Genomic DNA, 21,689 nt, shown 5'->3' with positions numbered 1-21,689 from the left:
GTTGAAGTGATGGACTCCCTGGTGCAGGCCGTACATACCATTCTGATGCTGAGGACAGAGGAACACGGGAAAACAAAATGGATGAATATTAGACCTGCCCTGGAAGGCAACCTATTCCCTATATGGCTCTGGTCAATAGTAGTGCACTGTATAGGGTATAGTGTTCCATTTGGGATGTAGCCACTTTATGTTGCTGTATGCGTCATGAAGAAAAATTACAATAGGAGTGTGTACCAAAGGGCACCCTGTTATTTAGTACATTACTTTTGACCAGGACCCATAAGGAGGAGGTGAACACACACCACACACACACTTTTTCCTCTCTCTCGCTCTTGCTTTCTCTGTCTATACACACACAAGAAACACACACACCTACCTGCGGCAGGCCTGTCAGTATGGTGGATCGGCTGGGAGAACAGCTACTAACGGAGGTGAAGGCATTCTGGAACACCAGGCTGCGTCGACCCAGGGCGGCTAGGTGAGGCGTACGGACCACGGTGTTGTTATAGACCGACGTCTCGAAGCCTGCGTCGTCCGCTGAGAGAGCGAGGGAGGAAGGGAGTGGGGGAGTGGAGAGAAAGTGAAGGGGGGGGATGAAGTGTGTAGACCTAGTAGCTAAGTAGATCAACTGATGTCAAAAACTCACAAATATATCTGATCGAACTCATTGACACGCAGTGACAACACGGATATTTGATGAAAGCAACTGCAGTTAATATAACCCAAAGCATAAAGAGACTTACCGATAATAAGAAGAACATTTCTCTTCTTGCACTCTCCAACACAGCATATTACCGCCAGCAACAAAACTAACACATTATGACCAACGGCCATATCCGTCTCATAAAGTTCAAAATCATAAACACAACCTTTTCAGTTGCAGTAAATTGCAGAGTCCACTTTTTAAGAAAATATAGCATCAGCTCTATAAAGCTTATCTCAAACACTACCGTCAAAGTGTTTGTTTGACATTATTGACATATTCTACATTGAAGTAAGCCTATCCTCTATTTACTGATTACTCTCGCAATAATCAATATTTTGTTTTCTCTTTATCAAAGAAACTGCAGTGTGAAAATCAATTTCATTTACTCCCGGAAGCAGCGCAAACACAGCTTTTCAAACCCCGCCCACTTTGGTCACATGATCGTGGTCACATGAGCCGGAGTGTTTAAGTTTTGCCGGAGAAGAGTGGACGCAACGGAAGTCGCTCTTTTTTTTTCTCCTTGCTCAGCGCAAGTGACATTTAGGGAAGGTGGTTGGTTGATCAGCACAAGTTACATTTAAGGGAAGTGGTTTTGAAGTAACTGCAGTGATTATGTTGCTGACCTCGCTTAGTTGCTGCGGTCAGGAAACGAAAGAACAGATGTATTGGGATTGAAGAACACAGGCGTTTCATAAAGAATAGAACGCCTGGAAATAGGTTTGTCTATTTAAGTAATTAATTCTGTGTCCATTCCCCTGGATTATTTTATTGCCAGTCAGTATTTGCTGTCCAGTATGTGTGTCCGTGTATCTGTCCGTGTATCTGTACAGTGTGTGTGTGTGTGTGTGTGTGTGTGTGTGTGTGTGTGTGTGTGTGTGTGTGTGTGTGTGTGTGTGTGATGATGATGAGTGTGAAGGGTGAATGTGTGTTACCTACCTGTGCGTATGTTAGCTTGGCCCAGCAGTAGAGGTAGGCTTTGTACTCCGTCAAACGAGTTGAAGTGATGGACTTCCTGGTGCAGACCGTACATACCTGTGTGTGTGTGTGTGTGTGTGTGTGTGTGTGTGTGTGTGTGTGTGTGTGTGTGTGTGTGTGTGTGTGTGTGTGTGTGTGTGTGTGTGTGTGTGTGTGTGTGTGTGTGTGTGTGTGTGTGTGTGTGTGTGTGTGTGTGCGCCTGCCTGAGGCCTGAGCAGCTATGAAAATGACTGTGGACCCAATGACAAATGTAAAACTGTATGAGACCAGAATGCAAATTGTAAAGTAGATCTTCAACAAAATTGTCATGTGATTGTGGCTAGCCAGTGTCAATTAAATTTGCCAGCCAGCGCCATAGCCATATATTCTAAATGGGATGGAGTGGGTTGACATGGTAATACCATAGCCATATATTCTAAATGGGATGTGGTGGGTTGACATGGTAATACCATAGCCGTATATTCTAAATGGGATGTGGTGGGTTGACATGGTAATACCATAGCCATATATTCTAAATGGGGTGGGTTGGCATGGTAATACCATAGCCATATATTCTAAATGGGGTGGGTTGACATGGTAATACCATAGCCATATATTCTAAATGGGGTGGTTTGGCATGGTAATACCATAGCCATATATTCTAAATGGGGTGGGTTGACATGGTAATACCATAGCCATATATTCTAAATGGGGTGGGTTGGCATGGTAATACCATAGCCATATATTCTAAATGGGGTGGGGTGGTTTGGCATGGTAATACCATAGCCATATATTCTAAATGGGGTGGGTTGACATGGTAATACCATAGCCATATATTCTAAATGGGGTGGGTTGACATGGTAATACCATAGCCATATATTCTAAATGGGGTGGGTTGGCATGGTAATACCATAGCCATATATTCTAAATGGGGTGGGGTGGTTTGGCATGGTAATACCATAGCCATATATTCTAAATGGGATGGGGTGGGTTGACATGGTGATACCATAGCCATAGATTGTAAATGGAGTTGGTTGGCATGGTGATAGTTAAATCAATCTGCGTATGTTAGGCTGTGTATGTTCTTTTGCCTCGACTGAATTTAGAAACTATATATTCAATAAATAAGTGAGCCAAAAATATTTTGCTCATGCTCTGTTGGCAGTACAGTAGAACTCATGAAAGTAGAGTACAGTATACTGACTGATAAATGCACGTAGCTCAGTCTAGTTCATCTTGGTTGGCACCCTGATATAAATCTCACACTTGTGGGTAGGATTTTAATAGTTAAAGGAAAACTCCACCCAAAAACTACCCTTTGGTACAGTATTTGTTTCATTAGTCCATTGTTGACATAGTCCCAACATGTTTTGCTAGTCAGCAATCCAATTTTTAAGATAAGCAACTTTCAAAATACAGACATCATCACCATATGATGCCGAATACGTCATACGGGGATGATTTCTGTATTTTGCAAGTAGCTTATCTTGAAAACTCGATTGCTGACAAGCAAAACCATTTTCCTTTAAGTCTGTCAGGAGACTACAGTATGTCCTCTATTTTACTATCTTTGTCTTCATTCTTTATTGGCTTTTATTGCTGGATTTAATTGACCACTTTTCTACTTTCTTTCTGTTCTTTTATCACAGTGAGTGCACCAGTAATTCCACAAATGGAATGGAGACGCACTGGGAGGATCTTGCCTTTCTGGATCCTAGAATGATTTGAGATCTGACGGTTCTGGGAACGTTGGTGATTCTCTTGGTGTTTTGTCTTTTACCTGCCTAGTTGGAGTGAGAAGACGTGGATGTCATATTATAGTCTGGTTTGAACCTCACCCACCCTGAGGACTGAGGTAAGCAAACACAACCTACCTGGCCTACTGCTGCCACCTACAGTACCTTCCTGGTTTTGCCTGTTTGTGTGTCTATGGAATGGTGACATTGGATTGGTTTTCGTGTGTGTGTGTGTGTGTGTGTGTGTGTGTGTGTGTGTGTGTGTGTGTGTGTGTGTGTGTGTGTGTGTGTGTGTGTGTGTGTGTGTGTGTGTGTGTGTGTGTGTGTGTGTGTGTGTGTGTGTGTGTGTGTGTGTGTGTGTGTGTGTGTGTGTGTGTGTGTGTACTGTAGTCTCAAAGTCTGCTTGTCAGCACTTTGTGTGTGTGTGTCTGCCTGTCTGTCTGTGACTCTGCTCTCTGTCTGCATTAACATCTCTCCGCCTACTCTCCATCTCATGTTCGCCCCTTCACCAACTACAGACCCTCCTCTGTCCTGTTCCGTTCTGGTTCCAGGCAACATGATGGAGCCCCTGGTGGACCGGCCCGGGCCTCAGATTGGAAGGTCCTCTCTGGGGGAGAGAATGGCTTCCTGCTGCTCCTACAGAACCCTCCAGGCCTGGCTCCCCATCCTCACCTGGTTACCCAAGTAGGTGTCCCACCCTCATCTCTTTCTCTGGTGATGAGAGACAAAGGCTGCCCAGCTAGCACATAATGTTCTGAGAACCATGTGTTTCTTAGGTGGAAACGTCAGTACTTCAGCATTACGTTTTCTACAGGTTTCCTCATGGTTCTATTTAAAGTCATGTTCTCAGAACATTAAGAAAACCTTCCATAAAAACCACAAGAAAACATTAAAGTTCTAAGAATGTTATTTAAAAACATATACATTCCGTTCTCAGCGTCAACAAAACTCTATCCTTTATCTTTTTACGCATGTTCAGTTGTTGGCCGTGCCCACTAATTGGCCAAACCTGATCTTAATGAGTGGTTAATTACTTTGATATGGGGTCTAAATTAACTAAAATGAACAGCTTTGTAAGAGTTAATAAAACATGGCATGCTAGCTGCATCCTGGTGGCGCAGTGGACTAATTCCATGGATAGAGAACAGAAGATCATAGATTTGAATCTCACTGACGCCTTGCCATCATAAAAAAGAAATGTATTTATATGATTGATACTTAGGACACATGGAAATTCATATGCTTATCTGTGCTGGGAGTTCAGAACACTTAACTAAACTAGCAGGGTTATTAAAAGTCTTATAGAAGCATGTTCTCGGAATGTTATTTATTTACTTTCAAATATGTCTCTGTCTCTCTCTCTTTCAATCTAAATCCTTGGGATGCTAACACAAGTCTCTGTGTTTTCTCCACTTCCAGGTACAGGCTGAGCTGGCTCCAGATGGACCTGATAGCAGGTCTCACCGTGGGTCTAACCACCGTACCACAGGCCCTGGCTTATGCTGAGGTGGCCGGCCTACCTGTGCAGGTGAGAGATCCGATGGATCACAGTTCATAGGCCTGAGTGTCTATAGACCATAGTCTGTACAGTTGAGAGGGAGGGGCCAGGGGCGGGGTTTATCTGTACAGTTGAGAGGGAGGGGCCAGGGGCGGGGTTTATCTGTACAGTTGAGAGGGAGGGGCAAGGGGCGGGGTTTATCTGTACAGTTGAGAGGGAGGGGCCAGGGGCGGGGTTTATCTGTACAGTTGAGAGGGAGGGGCCAGGGGCGGGGTTTATCTGTACAGTTGAGAGGGAGGGGCAAGGGGCGGGGTTTATCTGTACAGTTGAGAGGGAGGGGCCAGGGGCGGGGTTTATCTGTACAGTTGAGAGGGAGGGGCCAGGGGCGGGGTTTATCTGTACAGTTGAGAGGGAGGGGCCAGGGGCGGGGTTTATCTGTACAGTTGAGAGGGAGGAGCTGGGGGCGGGGTTTATCTGTACAGGTGAGAGGGAGGAGCCTGGGGGCAGGATTTATCTGTACAGGTGAGAGGGGGGGGCAAGGGTTTATCTGTACAGGTGAGAGGGAGGAGCTGGGGGCAGGGTTTGTCTGTACAGGTGAGAGGGAGGAGCTGGGGGCAAGGGAGGAGCCAGAGAGGGAGGAGCCAGTGGCGGGGGTTTGTCTGTACAGGTGAGAGGGAGGAGTCAGGGTTAAATAGTTAGGCCTACCTGTACTGGTGAGTGGTAGTAGAAGTACCTGCTATATATCTGGGACAAGGCCTCTCACGCCAGAAGGATCACATGCTGTTTCTAGTGTTGTATTGCTAAACGTTTGGCACACCTGTGTTGTTACATTTTCCAACCCTCACTGTAAGCATAGTTGAGTGTAATGTTGAACATGTTATTGGATCATATAGCTTTATAGACCTCAGTTTGCATCCCAAATGGCACCCTATTCCCTATATAGTGCACTACTTTTGACCGGAGCCCTATGGGGGAATGAATAGGGACACAGTTGGGACACAGTTCATAGGCCTGAGTGTCTATAGACCATAGTCATCAAGTCCTCTCATGTTTTAGTACACTACAGCTTTACCTTGGGATTCTTTTACCTGTTACCTGACATCTTTTCCCTCCATTGTCTCCTACAATCCCCCTCACTTCTCCTCTACTCTCTTTTTGTTTCCTACCCAGCTCTCTCTCTCTCTGTCTCAATTCAATTGGTTTTATTGGCATGGGAATCATATGTTTACATTGCCAAAGCAAGTGAAATGGATAAACAAATGTGAAATAAACACTAAAAACTAACAGTAAACATTACACTCACACATTTTCCAAAATAATAAAGACATTTTAAATGTCATGTTATGTCTATATACAGTGTTGAAGCGATGTGCAAATAGTTAAAGAACAAAATCGAAAATAAATAAATATGGGTTGTATTTACAATGGTGTTTGTTCTTCACTGGTTGCCCTTTTCTTGTGGCAACAGGTCTCAAATCTTGCTGCTGTGATGGCACACTGTGGTATTTCACCCAGTAGATATGAGAGTTTATCAAAATTGGATTTGTTTTCAAATTCTTTGTGGGTCTGTGTAATCTGAAGGAAATATGTGTCTCTCATATGGTTATACATTTGGCAGGAGGTTAGGAAGTGCTCTCTCTCTCTCTACTTCCTTTAAGTCAAATTATCCCCCTTTCTACAGTATGGCTTGTACTCCGCCTTCATGGGTGGGTTCATCTATACGTTTCTGGGGACCTCCAAGGATGTAACCCTGGGTCCTACTGCCATCATGTCCCTGCTGTGTGCCTCCTACGTGGGGGGAGACCCGGTCCGAGCCGTCCTCCTCACCCTGCTCTGTGGAACCATACAGACCGCCATGGCTCTACTACGTCTGGGTAGGGGAGAATGTCTTCATAGTTCTGGTTCTAGATCACTTCTGGTTCTAGATCACTCTCATAGTTCTGGTTCTAGATCACCCTCGTAGTCCTGGTTCTAGATCACCCTCGTAGTCCTGGTTCTAGATCAACCTCGTAGTCCTGGTTCTAGATCACCCTCGTAGTTCTATTTCTAGATAATTTCTGCTTTCAGGATTTCTTCTGGACTTCATCTCCTTTCCGGTGATCAAAGGCTTCACCTGTGCTGCCGCGGTAACCATAGGCTTCGGTCAAGTCAAGGTGAGACACACACACACACACACACCATCCCTGTGTGAGGACAGTGTTAATCCAGTGTTGTTTTGTCTCCAGAATGTGCTGGGACTGAAGGACATACCTCATGAGTTCTTCCTGCAGGTCTACTACACCTTCTACAGGATACCTGAGACCAGGTAGAGTAGAGGACAGGTCTACACCTTCTACAGGAAACCTGAGACCAGGTAGAGTAGAGGACAGGTCTACACCTTCTACAGGAACCCTGAGACCAGGTAGAGTAGAGGACAGGTCTACACCTTCTACAGGATACCTGAGACCAGGTAGAGTAGAGGACTGGTCTACACCTTCTACAGGATACCTGAGACCAGGTGCGTAGGGCGGTCACCCCCGGACCGGACCAGGTGGTGGGCGGCCCCCCGGCCGGCCGGGGGGGCGGCTACACCTTCTACAGGATACCTGAGACCAGGTAGAGTAGAGGACAGGTCTACACCTTCTACAGGATACCTGAGACCAGGTAGAGTAGAGTAGAGGACAGGTCTACACCTTCTACAGGATACCTGAGACCAGGTAGAGTAGAGGACAGGTCTACACCTTCTACAGGATACCTGAGACCAGGTAACAGAGGACTGGTCTACACCTTCTACAGGAAACCTGAGACCAGGTAGAGTAGAGGACAGGTCTACACCTTCTACAGGATACCTGAGACCAGGTAGAGTAGAGGACAGGTCTACACCTTCTACAGGATACCTGAGACCAGGTAGAGTAGAGTAGAGGACAGGTCTACACCTTCTACAGGAAACCTGAGACCAGGTAGAGTAGAGGACAGGTCTACACCTTCTACAGGAAACCTGAGACCAGGTAGAGTAGAGTAGAGGACAGGTCTACACCTTCTACAGGAAACCTGAGACCAGGTAGAGTAGAGGACAGGTCTACACCTTCTACAGGATACCTGAGACCAGGTAGAGTAGAGTAGAGTAGAGGACAGGTCTACACCTTCTACAGGATACCTGAGACCAGGTAGAGTAGAGGACTGGTCTACACCTTCTACAGGAAACCTGAGACCAGGTAGAGTAGAGGACTGGTCTACACCTTCTACAGGATACCTGAGACCAGGTAGAGTAGAGGACAGGTCTACACCTTCTACAGGATACCTGAGACCAGGTAGAGGACAGGTCTACACCTTCTACAGGAAACCTGAGACCAGGTAGAGTAGAGGACAGGTCTACACCTTCTACAGGATACCTGAGACCAGGTAGAGGACAGGTCTACACCTTCTACAGGAAACCTGAGACCAGGTAGAGTAGAGGACAGGTCTACACCTTCTACAGGATACCTGAGACCAGGTAGAGTAGAGTAGAGGACAGGTCTACACCTTCTACAGGAGACCTGAGACCAGGTAGAGTAGGCCTACAGTAGGCTACACTTTTGTATGTGTGTGTAATATTGTTGTTACGTGTGTGTGTGTGTGTGTGTAATATTGTTGTAGTGTGTGTGTTTGTGTAACATCGTTGTAATGTGTGTTTGTGTAACGTGTGTGTAATATTGTTGTAACGTGTGTGTGTGTAATATCGTTGTTGTGTGTGTGTGTGTGTAATATCGTTGTAACGTGTGTGTGTGTAATATCGTTGTAACGTGTGTGTGTGTGTGTAATATCGTTGTAACGTGTGTGTGTAATATCGTTGTAGTGTGTGTGTGTAATATCGTTGTAACGTGTGTGTGTAATATCGTTGTAACGTGTGTGTGTAATATCGTTGTAACGTGTGTGTGCGTGTAATATCGTTGTAACGTGTGTGTGCGTGTAATATCGTTGTAGTGTGTGCGTGTAATATCGTTGTAGTGTGTGCGTGTAATATCGTTGTAGTGTGTGCGTGTAATATCGTTGTAGTGTGTGCGTGTAATATCGTTGTAACGTGTGCGTGTAATATCGTTGTAACGTGTGTGTAATATCGTTGTAACGTGTGTGTGCGTGTAATATCGTTGTTGTGTGTGCGTGTAATATCGTTGTAGTGTGTGTGTGTATCGTTGTAGTGTGTGTGTGTATCGTTGTAGTGTGTGTGTATCGTTGTAGTGTGTGTGTGTATCGTTGTAGTGTGTGTGTAATATCGTTGTAACGTGTGTGTGTAATATCGTTGTAACGTGTGTGTGTAATATCGTTGTAACGTGTGTGTGTAATATCGTTGTAACGTGTGTGTGTAATATCGTTGTAACGTGTGTGTGTAATATCGTTGTAACGTGTGTGTGTAATATCGTTGTAACGTGTGTGTGTGTGTAATATCGTTGTAACGTGTGTGTGTGTGTAATATCGTTGTAACGTGTGTGTAATATCGTTGTAACGTGTGTGTAATATCGTTGTAACGTGTGTGTAATATCGTTGTAACGTGTGTGTGTGTAATATCGTTGTAACGTGTGTGTGTGTAATATCGTTGTAACGTGTGTGTGTAATATCGTTGTAACGTGTGTGTGTGTAATATCGTTGTAACGTGTGTGTGTGTGTAATATCGTTGTAACGTGTGTGTGTGTGTAATATCGTTGTAACGTGTGTGTAATATCGTTGTAACGTGTGTGTAATATCGTTGTAACGTGTGTGTGTGTGTAATATCGTTGTAGTGTGTGCGTGTAATATCGTTGTAGTGTGTGCGTGTAATATCGTTGTAGTGTGTGCGTGTAATATCGTTGTAGTGTGTGCGTGTAATATCGTTGTAGTGTGTGTGTGTAATATCGTTGTAGTGTGTGTGTGTGTGTGTGATATCATTGTAGTGTGTGTGTGATATCGTTGTAGTGTGTGTGTGATATCGTTGTAGTGTGTGTGTGTGTGATATCGTTGTAGTGTGTGTGTAATATCGTTGTAGTGTGTGTGTGTGTAATATCGTTGTAGTGTGTGTGTAATATCGTTGTAGTGTGTGTGTGTAATATCGGTGTGTGTGTGTAATATCGGTGTGTGTGTGTAATATCGTTGTAGTGTGTGTGTAATATCGTTGTAGTGTGTGTGTAATATCGTTGTAGTGTGTGTGTGTAATATCGTTGTAGTGTGTGTGTGTGTGTAATATCGTTGTAGTGTGTGTGTGTGTGTAATATCGTTGTAGTGTGTGTGTAATATCGTTGTAGTGTGTGTGTGTGTAATATCGTTGTAACGTGTGTGTGTGTGTGTAACGTGTGTGTGTGTGTGTGTAATATCGTTGTAACGTGTGTGTGTGTAATATCGTTGTAGTGTGTGTGTGTGTGTAGGATAGGAGATGTGGTTCTAGGTCTGCTGTGTCTGTATCTGCTGGTGATGTTGCAGTGGATGAAGAGTACCCTAGAACCCCCGTCAGAACAGGACACCCCCCTCACCAGGGCTGCTCACAGTCTGGTCTGGGGCATCGCTACCGGTCAGTACCTGGGGGGGTGTGTGTGTGTGTGTGGTGTGTGTGTGTGTGAGAGAGTATAATGTGTGTGTCTCCCCACCTCAGTGCGTAATGCGTTGGTCGTAGTGGCGGCGTCCTTCGTGGCGTTCTCATGGAACGCGTTTGGCTCACCGGTCTTCACCATTACCGGGAAAACGTCCCAGGGCCTGCCGCCATTCAGAGCCCCTCCCCTCTCCGAGACCACGCCCAACGGTACCAGCATCAGCTTCGGAGAGATCGTAGAGGTGAGTGACGGGGGAGACAGACCAATAGGGATACAGAGTTGGTGAGTGACAGGGGGACAGACCAATAGGGATACAGAGTTGGTGAGTGACAGGGGGACAGACCAATAGGGATACAGAGTGGGGGAGTGACAGGGGGACAGACCAATAGGGATACAGAGTTGGTGAGTGACAGGGGGACAGACCAATAGGGATACAGAGTGGGGGAGTGACAGGGGGATGGACCAATTTGGATACAGAGTTGACACTGGAGAGTGGGTGTCAACCAATTATATTACGGAATTTAGTTATTACCGTTGGGGAGAGTGAGCTGAACCAATGATATTACAGTATTGAGTTGTTAGTGTTGAGTTGTCACAGTATTGTGTTTTCCAATTAGGTTACAGTGAAAAGTAACAAGTAGCTATTACAGCAAAGGTCCCCAGTCGCTCTTGGTCAGTATGCTAAGCCAATCAGGGAACAGTAATTAGTCATTAGAACCCTGTTGTCCAAGCACATCTCAGATATGAGTGATTGAAAACCCCTTCTGACCAATCTCGTGGCAGGATTTTGGAGGAGGGCTGGCTGTCATCCCCTTCATGGGAGTACTGGAGAGTATTGCCATCGCTAAAGCCTTCGGTGAGAGCCTTCTGTGTGTGTGTGTCTTTCTGCCATGATACTGGTGTGCTCTTTCTGTACCAACTTGTGTTGTTAAATGTTTATTTGACCAAAGAAGTCACATTGAGGATGGAATATCTAAAGAATCTTGCATAATTATTCTGTTTCTCTATCTTCTTTGCTGTTAAGTGAGTTTAAATGCACTTTGAATAAAGTTTGATTTGATTTGAATCCCCAGCCAGTCAGAATGACTATAGGATCGATGCCAACCAGGAACTGTTTGCTATTGGTCTAACCAACATCATGGGATCCTTCGTCTCAGCCTATCCGGTCACAGGAAGCTTCGGAAGGTGTGTGTGCATTAGTGTTGCCATGACACCAGTGTGGCGTTACTAGGAAGTAAGGAAACACAACATGAAGCGGACTGAAGCTCTTGAAACAGTCCTAATGTTTGAAACAGCCTGATGTTGTCGCCCAGAATCACATTTGTTTATTTTGCAAGTTATAGCACACAATATGTTACAAAAGTAGGTTTTAAAGGAGTTTAGTCTGCTTCGTGTTTTATTTTTTGCCATGGAAAATCTGGTATCGGAGTGTCACGATACTGACATCACTAATGTGCGGGTGTGTCGTGTTTCCTGTGTATTTTGTGTTTGTGTGTTATACACGCTAATGTATAATCTACCCATGTTCAGGACTGCAGTGAACTCCCAGACAGGGGTGTGTACACCAGCCGGAGGTATAGTCACTGGTAAGACAGAATTTACTACAAATCTCCCTTCCATTTCTCTCCCTTTCTCTCTCCTATCCATCCATCTCTCTCTTTCTTTCTCTCTCTCTCTCTGTACTGTACTGCAATGTTGTTGTAGTATTGTACTGTACAGTCGTGGCCAAAAGTCTTGAGAATGACGCAAATATTAATTTCCACAAAGTTTGCTGCTTCAGTGTCTTTAGATATTTTTGTTAGATATTACTATGGAATACTGAAGTATAATTACAAGCATTTCATAAGCGTCAAAGGCTTTTATTGACAATTACATGAAGTTGATGCAAAGTCAATATTTGCAGTGTTGACCCTTCTTTTTCAAGACCTCTGCAATCCGCCCTGGCATGTTGTTAATTAACTTCTGGGCCACATCCTGACTGATGGCAGCCCATTCTTGCATAATCAATGCTTGGAGTTTGTCAGAATTTGTGGGTTTTTGTTTGTCCACCCGCCTCTTGAGGATTGACCACAAGTTCTCAATGGGATTAAGGTCTGGGGAGTTTCCTGGCCATGGACTGAAAATATCGATGTTTTGTTCCCCAAGCCACTTAGTTATCACTTTTGCCTTATGGCAAGAGGCTCCATCATCCTGGAAAAGGCATTGTTCGTCACCAAACTGTTCCTGGATGGTTGGGAGAAGTTGCTCTCGAAGGACGTGTTGGTACCATTCTTTATTCATGGCAGTGTTCTTAGGCAAAATTGTGAGTGAGCCCACTCCCTTGGCTGAAAAGCAACCCCACACATGAATGGTCTCAGGATGCTTTACTGTTGGCATGACACAGGACTGATGGTAGCGCTCACCTTGTCTTCTCCGGACAATCTTTTTTCCGGATGCCCCAAAGGGGATTCATCAGAGAAAATGACTTTACCCCAGTCCTCAGCAGTCCAATCCCTGTACCTTTTGCAGAATATCAGTCTGTCCCTGATGTTTTTCCTGGAGAGAAGTGGCTTCTTTGCTGCCCTTCTTGACACCAGGCCATCCTCCAAAAGTCTTCGCCTCACTGTGCGTGCAGATGCACTCACACCTGCCTGCTGCCATTCCTGAGCAAGCTCTGTACTGGTGGTGCCCCGATCCCGCAGCTGAATCAACTTTAGGAGACGGTCCTGGCGCTTGCTGGACTTTCTTGGACGCCCTGAAGCCTTCTTCACAACAATTAAACCGCTCTCCTTGAAGTTCTTGATGATCCTTGATTAACCTGTCTGGGAACCTGGGACGCTTGCGTCCCACCCTAGTCAACAGCCAGTGGAATCGCGTCGCGCGAAATACAAATACCTCATAAATGCTATAACTTAAATTTCTCAAACATATGACTATTCTACACCATTTTATAGATACACCTCTCCTGAATCGAACCATGTTGTCCGATTTCAAAAAGGCTTTACAGCAAAAGCAAAACATTAGATTATGTTAGGAGAGTACCCTGCCAAAAATAATAACACTGCCATTTTCAAAGCAACTAGCATGCATCACAAATACCCAAAACACAGCTAAATGCAGCACTAACCTTTGACAATCTTCATCAGATGACACTCCTAGGACATCATGTTACACAATACATGCAGTTTTTTGTTCGATAAAGTTAATATTTATATATAAAAACAGCATTTTACATCGGCCCGTGACGTTCAGAAAATATTTTCCCTCAAATGCTTCCGGTGATCAGCGCTACAATTTACAAAATGACTATTCGAAAACATTGTTAAAATGTAATATTGTCATTCAAAGAATAATAGATTAACATCTCGTGAATGCAACCGCATTGCCAGATTTAAAAATAACTTTACTGGGAAATCACACTTTGCAATAAACGAGGTGCTATGCTCAGAAAAATAGGCTAGGCGATACAGGTTAGCGCCATCTTGGAACCATCTAAAATCAAATATACTATTGTAAATATTCCCTTACCTTTGATTATCTTCATCAGAAGGCACTTCCAGGAATCCCAGGTCCACAACAAATGTAGTTTTGTTCTAAAAAGTTAATAATTTATGTCCCAATAGCTCCTTCTTGTAAGCGCGTTCCGAAGGCTACTCATAATGTACTGAAGCGCGCGGGACTTGTCGTCACGAATGTGCAAAAAATATATATATTTACGTTCGTTCAAACATGTCAAACGTTGTATAACATATCTTTAGGGCCTTTTTCAATCAGAGCTTCAATAATATTCAAGGCAGACATTGCATTGTCTTACTAAACGTTTCGGAACAAGAGGGTACCCACGGGCGCCCGCGTCATAGTAGTAATGGCCCTCCCCCTATGACCAGCTTTCCAGGCCTCTCGTTCCGTCAGTTTTTACCGGAGAAGACTCAAACCACTTTGTAAAGACTGTTGACATCTAGTGAAAGCCTTAGGAAGTGCTAAATGAATCCTAACTCACGGTGTGTTTCATAGGCAAAGTGTTGAAGGTGATTCCACAAATCAGATTTCCACTTCCTGCATGGAATCTTCTCAGGTTTTGGCCTGCCATATGAGTTCTGTTATACTCACAGACACCATTCAAACAGTTTTAGAAACTTTAGTGTTTTCTATCCAAATCTACTAATTATATGCATATTCTAGTTACTGGGCAGGAGTAGTAACCAGATTAAATCGGGTACGTTTTTTATCCGGCCGTGCAAATACTGCCCCCTGGCCCCAACAAGTTAACGAGAGAATCACTGACATGATGTCAGCTGGTCCTTTTGTGGCAGGGCTGAAATGCAGTGGAAATGTTTTTGGGGGATTCAGTTCATTTGCATGGCAAAGAGGGACTTTGCAATTAATTGCAATTCATCTGATCACTCTTCATAAGATTCTGGAGTATATGCAAATTGCCATCATACAAACTGAGGCAGCAGACTTTGTGAAAATTCATATTTGTGTCATTCTCAACTTTTGGCCACGATTTTAGACTAGTAGTATAGTTTACTGTATAATACTGCAGTACACTGTAATTATTGTGTAGTGTCTGACGCCCACTGGTGTTGAGGTGTGGTATTGTGTAGTAGTTAGTATACTGTAATTAATGTGTGGTATCTGTCTGGTGTTGAGGTGTGGTAGTGCTGTTGTCCCTGGCCTTCCTGATGCCAGCATTCTACTACATCCCGAAAGCCTCTCTGGCAGCAGTCATCATCTGTGCTGTGGCTCCCATGGTCGACTACCGTGTCGTCATACAGTTCTGGAGGATACGCAGTAAGTAGTGCGTGTGTGTGTGTGTGTTTTTAAATCTGTTTGTATGTGTTTGTCTCTCAGTTTTTACATATTTGTGTGTCGTGTGTGTTTCAAATCTATGTGTGTGTTTTCAAATCTGTGTGTGTGTGTGTGTGTGTGTGTGTGTGTGTGTGTGTGTGTGTGTGTGTGTGTGTGTGTGTGTGTGTGTGTGTGTGTCTCAGAGCTTGACCTGGTGCCGTTCCTGACCACCTTCCTGTTGAGTTTCTGGGAGGTGCAGTACGGCATTGTGGGAGGTGTAGTTGTTTCTGGACTCATGCTGCTCTACAATGTAGCCAGGCCCAGCATAAAGGTAGTGTGTGTGTGCGCGCGCGCGCGCATGTGTGCATGCATTCATTTGTGTGTATGTGAGCGTGTGTGTGTGTGTGTTCTCTCTGTGTGTACAGGTGTGTGTGTGTGTAACAGGTGTCTGTGTAACAGGTGTGTAGGTGTGTGTTCTCTCTGTGTGTACGTGTGTGTGTGTGTGTGTGTGTGTGTGTAACAGGTGTGTGTTCTCTCTGTGTGTACGTGTGTGTGTGTGTAACAGGTGTGTGTTCTCTCTGTGTGTACAGGTGTGTGTGTGTGTGTGTGTAACAGGTGTCTGTGTAACAGGTGTGTAGGTGTGTGTTCTCTCTGTGTGTACAGGTGTGTGTGTGTGTGTGTGTAACAGGTGTGTGTTCTCTCTGTGTGTACGTGTGTGTGTGTGTAACAGGTGTGTGTTCTCTCTGTGTGTACAGGTGTGTGTGTGTGTAACAGGTGTGTGTTCTCTCTGTGTGTACAGGTGTGTGTGTGTGTAACAGGTGTGTGTTCTCTCTGTGTGTACAGGTGTGTGTGTGTGTGTAACAGATGTGTGTTCTCTCTGTGTGTACGTGTGTGTGTGTGTGTGTGTAACAGGTGTGTGTTCTCTCTGTGTGTACGTGTGTGTGTGTGTGTGTGTAACAGGTGTGTGTTCTCTCTGTGTGTACAGGTGTGTGTGTGTGTAACAGGTGTGTGTTCTCTCTGTGTGTACAGGTGTGTGTGTGTAACAGGTGTGTGTTCTCTCTGTGTGTACAGGTGTGTGTGTGTAACAGGTGTGTGTTCTCTCTGTGTGTACAGGTGTGTGTGTGTGTAACAGGTGTGTGTTCTCTCTGTGTGTACAGGTGTGTGTGTGTAACAGGTGTGTGTTCTCTCTGTGTGTACAGGTGTGTGTGTGTGTAACAGGTGTGTGTTCTCTCTGTGTGTACAGGTGTGTGTGTGTAACAGGTGTGTGTTCTCTCTGTGTGTACAGGTGTGTGTGTGTAACAGGTGTGTGTTCTCTCTGTGTGTACAGGTGTGTGTGTGTGTGTGTGTAACAGGTGTGTGTTCTCTCTGTGTGTGTGTACGTGTGTGTGTGTGTGTGTGTGTAACAGGTGTGTGTTCTCTCTGTGTGTACAGGTGTGTGTGTGTGTGTGTGTAACAGGTGTGTGTTCTCTCTGTGTGTACAGGTGTGTGATCATGGTGTTCTGGTGATGGAGTTAGATAGTGGACTTAGTTTCCCCTCGACAGAGTACCTCAACACTGTCCTATACACTCAGGCACTACAGGGTAAGAGAATGTGTATTCTGGAATGCTGGAACATTGTTAATGTGGGAGGCAATCCGTCTGCGTAGGGAGACTAATCTGTCCTCCTCTTGTGCTTGCCCCCCCCCCCTTCTCCTCTCCCCCCTCCCTGTCTCCCTCAGCCTCTCCTCCTAGGTCAGTGGTCCTTGACTGTCATCATGTCAATACTGTAGACTATACAGTTGTCAACGAGCTCAGGGACCTGCTACGACAGTTCAAACTACGAGGGGTCGGACTCATCTTCTCTGGCCTGCAGGTACTGACTGACTGACTGACTGACTGGGTGTGTTCTGGCCTGCAGGTACTGACTGACTGACTGACTGGGTGTGTTCTGGCCTGCAGGTACTGACTGACTGACTGGGTGTGTTCTGGCCTGCAGGTACTGACTGACTGACTGACTGACTGGGTGTGTTCTGACTACGAGGGGTCGGACTCATCTTCTCTGGCCTGCAGGTACTGACTGACTGACTGACTGGGTGTGTTCTGGCCTGCAGGTACTGACTGACTGACTGGGTGTGTTCTGGCCTGCAGGTACTGACTGACTGACTGACTGGGTGTGTTCTGGCCTGCAGGTACTGACTGACTGACTGACTGGGTGTGTTCTGGCCTGCAGGTACTGACCGGGTGTGTTCTGGCCTGCAGGTACTGACTGGGTGTGTTCTGGCCTGCAGGTACTGACCGGGTGTGTTCTGGCCTGCAGGTACTGACCGGGTGTGTTCTGGCCTGCAGGTACTGACCGGGTGTGTTCTGGCCTGCAGGTACTGACCGGGTGTGTTCTGGCCTGCAGGTACTGACTGACTGACTGGGTGTGTTCTGGCCTGCAGGTACTGACTGACTGACTGACTGGGTGTGTTCTGGCCTGCAGGTACTGACTGACTGACTGACTGGGTGTGTTCTGGCCTGCAGGTACTGACTGGGTGTGTTCTGGCCTGCAGGTACTGACTGACTGACTGACTGGGTGTGTTCAGGCCTGCAGGTACTGACTGACTGACTGACTGGGTGTGTTCTGGCCTGCAGGTACTGACTGACTGACTGACTGGGTGTGTTCTGGCCTGCAGGTACATTGGTTGACTACCAATGATGAAGTATAATCAGACTGATTGCATCTCTCTCTCTCTTCACTCTGTCTCTCTCTCAGTATTCGGTCTTGGAGGTCCTGTTGGCAGCAGATCTGCCGGATCTTAGACACACCGCCAGTGTGGAGGCGGCACTAACCATCCTATCGGGTAACGCTCAGTGACTGACACCACAACCAACAAATCACGGACGAGAACAGTGATATATATATTTTTTTATGCTGTCCTGAACCAATCCCTGCTGATTGCAGCAATTACACTCGAGTCAACGGACACTGACAATGAAATCAGAATGATTGGTATGGATCTGGACCAATCGGGGTACAGCGGTGGCCATGAATGTCCCTCCACCTTACCCATTGATTGGCTGTCAAGCAGTTGACAGGTTGTCAACCCCCTGTTTTTTAACCAAGTATGAGAACCGATCTCTTATGCTTTTCCACTTTGAATATGCTGCTGTGTGATCGGTTTCATCTTGTAGCTTTTATAATGACTTTCATGTTGTTGAAGTTATCTGTAGACACTGATCAAGTCTAGAGTAGGTTTTGTGGTTTCTTTCACTAATGGACATTTGAATGTCTCTGTGTGCAGTTTGAAGTTAGTTGAAGGTAGTTTCTGGCCCATTGCTAACTAGCGTTAGCACAATGACTGGAAGTTTACAGGAACAGCTAGAACACACTACCTTTATCCTGGGTCTGTTTTAACACGTTTGCTCTGTGTGTTAACCCCTTCAGAGCCAACGTACACAGAGGAACAGGAGGAGGGGAAATCACTTCTCAGGAAGTGATGTAAGGAAAGAAGCCCCACCCCCTCAGCACTTAACTTCCTGTTTGTGTTCCAAATCAAAATTCCAAATCCTTTCCAGGCCCCTACCCCAGTGTGTCCCAATCCTGGTCCTGCGGACCCTAAGGGGGGCACATTTTTGTTTTTGCACTCACGAACCTGACTCAACCAAATGCTTGATAAGTTGATTAGTTGAATTAAGCTAAAAACAAAACGTGTGCACCGCCTTGGGTCCCCTGGACCAGGATTGGGAAACCCTTGACATCTGAGTCAGTGTGTGTGTGGATAGGTGTAAGCAATATGGAGTAAATAGCACTTAGCCTGTCCAGAGATATTACTGTATGTCTAATACCCATCTAATGTTTTGATTTGATTTACATAGGCGTTAGGGCTCTAGCTGGTATGGGACGTGTCAAATATTCTTAGACTGGGGAGATACTTCCACTATTGCAACTTTGGTTTTAAATGTTCTTCTTATACACATTAATACATATAATATATTATATACATTTGCTTGATCAATTATTGATCCCTTTCATATTGATCAATTGTGCTTTATTGGTTGCCTCTATTGGATGAGAAGTTGTGTGTATTTACCTGTACGATCATGACCATAAGAAGAAAATCACATTCCAAATAGTTTTTGATACGTGATCAAGTGCCTATGTCCTGCCCTTAATTCAATTATTATAATTTAACACTTTTAAACTTTTTAATTCTTACTTAGAAATGTATTTGATAAAACTGACGATTTGTATACAGCTCCAAACTTAATGTATGCAGTGAATTAACCAGCGGTGTAAAGTACTTAAGTACAGATACCCAAAAAACAACTTCAGTAGTACTTTAAAGTATCTGTACTTTACTATTTATATTTTTGACTACTTTTACTTCACTACATTCCTAAAGACAATGATGTACTTTTTACTCCATACATTTTCCCTGACACCCAGAAGTACTCGTTACATTTTGAATACTTAGCAGGACAGGAAAACGGTTCAATTCACACACCTGGTCATCTCTACTGCCTCTGATCTGGAGGACTCACTAAACACTAATTCTTCATTTGTAAATGATGTCTGAGTGTTGGAGTGTGCCCCTGGCTAGCCATAAATAAATAAAATAAAGAAAATTGTGCTGTTTGATTGCCTAATAGAAGTAATTTGAAATGATTTATACTTTTAAACTTAAGTATATTTTTGTAATTACATTTGATACTTAAGTGTATTTAAAACCAAATACTTTGACTTTTACTCAAGTAGTATTTTACTGGGTGACTCACTTTTACTTGAGTCATTTTCTATTAAGGTATGAATGCGTGCTATGGTGCACAAGCAGTGTGGTCAGCATGTAACGTGTGAGCGTTGCAAAATAAATGTACACATACAATTCAATCATTGCACCCACACTGCTTGCGTGAGTCAATGAGCGTCTGCGTAGCCAGGCGCTAAAATAGAACTTGATTCTATTTGTCACGCTTGATACGCTGCAAGTCCCGCCTCTCCCATCTCATTGGTTTTTAGGAGCATATACCCACGTGGGTGATTGAAAGATGAACTGAGGTCCACACTCCAGTCCAGTTGGTGGTGGTAATGCACCTTAAAGTTGTGTGCCAACTGCCATATAAAGTCCAAAGAAGAAGAAGCCTGAAGGAGGAGAGATTTCTAGAAACTAACTCGGTTTAGCCTTTTATCTGTGGATTAATTGTCAGAGTAGAGGACCTTGTGTATTTAAGGTAAAATAACAACCCAATGTTTATATCCCAGGACAAATTAGCTAGCAACAGCAAGCTAGCTAAATTCGACCTGTCCCCAAATTAATCTAGTTGGTTCAGAGTTTGTTTTGATATTTCAACCTGCGTCTCCTGATTGCATCTGGTGTGGGTGGACAAAATCAACACTCTGTGCACGGGGGCATTGTCATGCTGAAACAGGAAATGGCTTTCCCCAAACTGTTGCCACAAAGTTGAAAGCACAGAATTGTCTAGAATGTCATTGTATGCTATAGTTCCAGTGAAGGGAAATCTTAACGCTAAGGGGCCTAGCCCGAACCATGAAAAACAGACCGAGACCATTATTCCTCCTCCACCAAACTTTACAGTTGGCACAATGCATTGGGTCAGGTAGCGTTCTCCTGGCATATGCCAAATCCAGATTCGTCCGTCGGACTGCCAGATGGTGAAGCGTGATTCATTACTCCAGAGAATGCGTTTCCACTGCTCCAGAGTCCAATGGTGGCGAGCTTTACACCACTCCAGCCGATGCTTGGCATTCCGCATGGGGATCTTAGGATTGTGTGCGGCTGCTCTGCTATTTCATGAGGCTCCTGCGGAACAGTTCTTGTGCTGACGTTGCTTCCAGAGGCAGTTTGGAACTCAGTAGTGAGTGTTGCAACCGAGGACAGACGATTTTTACGCGCTACGCCCTTCAGCACTCAGGGGTTTTGTTCTGTGAGCTTGTGTGGCCTACCACTTTGCTGCTGAGCCGTTGTTGCTCCTAGATGTTTCCACTTAACTATAACAGCACTTAGTTGACCGGGACAGCTCTAGCAGGGAAGAAATTTGACGAACTGACTTGTTGGAAAGGTGGCATCCTTTGACACAGGTGGCCACGTTGTAAGTCACTGAGCTCTTCAGTAAGGCCACTCTACTCCGAATGTTTGTCTATGGAGATTGCATGGTTGTGTGCAAAATATTATACACCTGTCAGCAGCAGGTGTGGCTGAAATAGCCAAATCCACTAAGGGTTCTGACGTTATGTCTAAGAGAAAGAGTCCATAAATTAACCAATACAGTTCAAGGCTGGTCTGATACGTTGGTGCTGTTTTCTCAAGTGTTTATCACCATAAGCAACATAGACCCACATGTAAATTAATAAAACTTCTGTGTTGTTACCAGAGGGATCCAGAACCAACTGAGCCTGACGTCCATGTATAGACCAGTTGTGACTCCCAATCACGGCCGGTTGTGATACAGCCTGGAATCGAACCAGGGTCTGTAGTGACACCTCTAGCACTGAGATGCAGTGCCTTAGACTGCTGCGCCACTCGGGAGCC

General features: G+C 44.9%; 2 protein-coding genes across 5 annotated transcripts in view; one reads left to right on the top strand and one right to left on the bottom strand.

Moving 5' to 3' along the window:
• sphm (N-sulphoglucosamine sulphohydrolase) overlaps positions 1-1,048 on the bottom strand; it is a 14,426-nt gene extending 13,378 nt beyond the window's left edge. Inside the window, 3 exon segments of the mRNA NM_001140312.1 lie at positions 1-48; positions 377-537; positions 744-1,048. The exon segment at positions 1-48 is cut by the window's left edge and continues 58 nt beyond it. Coding sequence (NP_001133784.1) covers positions 1-48; positions 377-537; positions 744-834 — 300 coding nt within the window. The 5' untranslated portion in view covers positions 835-1,048.
• Positions 1,049-1,171: 123 nt separating this feature from the next.
• On the top strand, positions 1,172-19,767 carry slc26a11 (solute carrier family 26 member 11). 4 transcript variants are annotated; one of them, XM_045690862.2, is made up of 18 exons: positions 1,172-1,423; positions 3,310-3,515; positions 3,948-4,080; positions 4,816-4,924; positions 6,576-6,768; positions 6,962-7,047; positions 7,120-7,199; positions 10,249-10,391; positions 10,473-10,651; positions 11,194-11,266; positions 11,484-11,595; positions 11,941-11,996; positions 15,043-15,183; positions 15,384-15,511; positions 16,662-16,761; positions 16,899-17,032; positions 17,915-18,002; positions 18,587-19,767. In XM_045690862.2, the coding sequence occupies exons 3-18, from the start codon at positions 3,953-3,955 to the stop codon at positions 18,637-18,639; spliced, it is 1,803 nt and encodes a 600-aa protein (XP_045546818.1). In that variant the 5' UTR covers positions 1,172-1,423; positions 3,310-3,515; positions 3,948-3,952; the 3' UTR covers positions 18,640-19,767. The 4 variants fall into 4 exon arrangements, with proteins under 4 accessions (XP_045546818.1, XP_045546817.1, XP_045546820.1 ...); XM_045690861.2 differs by having other exon boundaries at positions 3,915-4,080; XM_045690864.2 differs by having other exon boundaries at positions 1,216-1,423; positions 3,449-3,515.
• Positions 19,768-21,689: the final 1,922 nt, after the last annotated feature.

Source organism: Salmo salar, chromosome 12 (assembly GCF_965601325.2).
Source record: "Salmo salar chromosome 12, fSalSal1, whole genome shotgun sequence".
Taxonomy (NCBI): Eukaryota; Metazoa; Chordata; class Actinopteri; order Salmoniformes; family Salmonidae; genus Salmo; species Salmo salar.
Note: the sequence above shows the minus strand (reverse complement) of the source record. Positions and strands in the feature narration are given on the sequence as shown.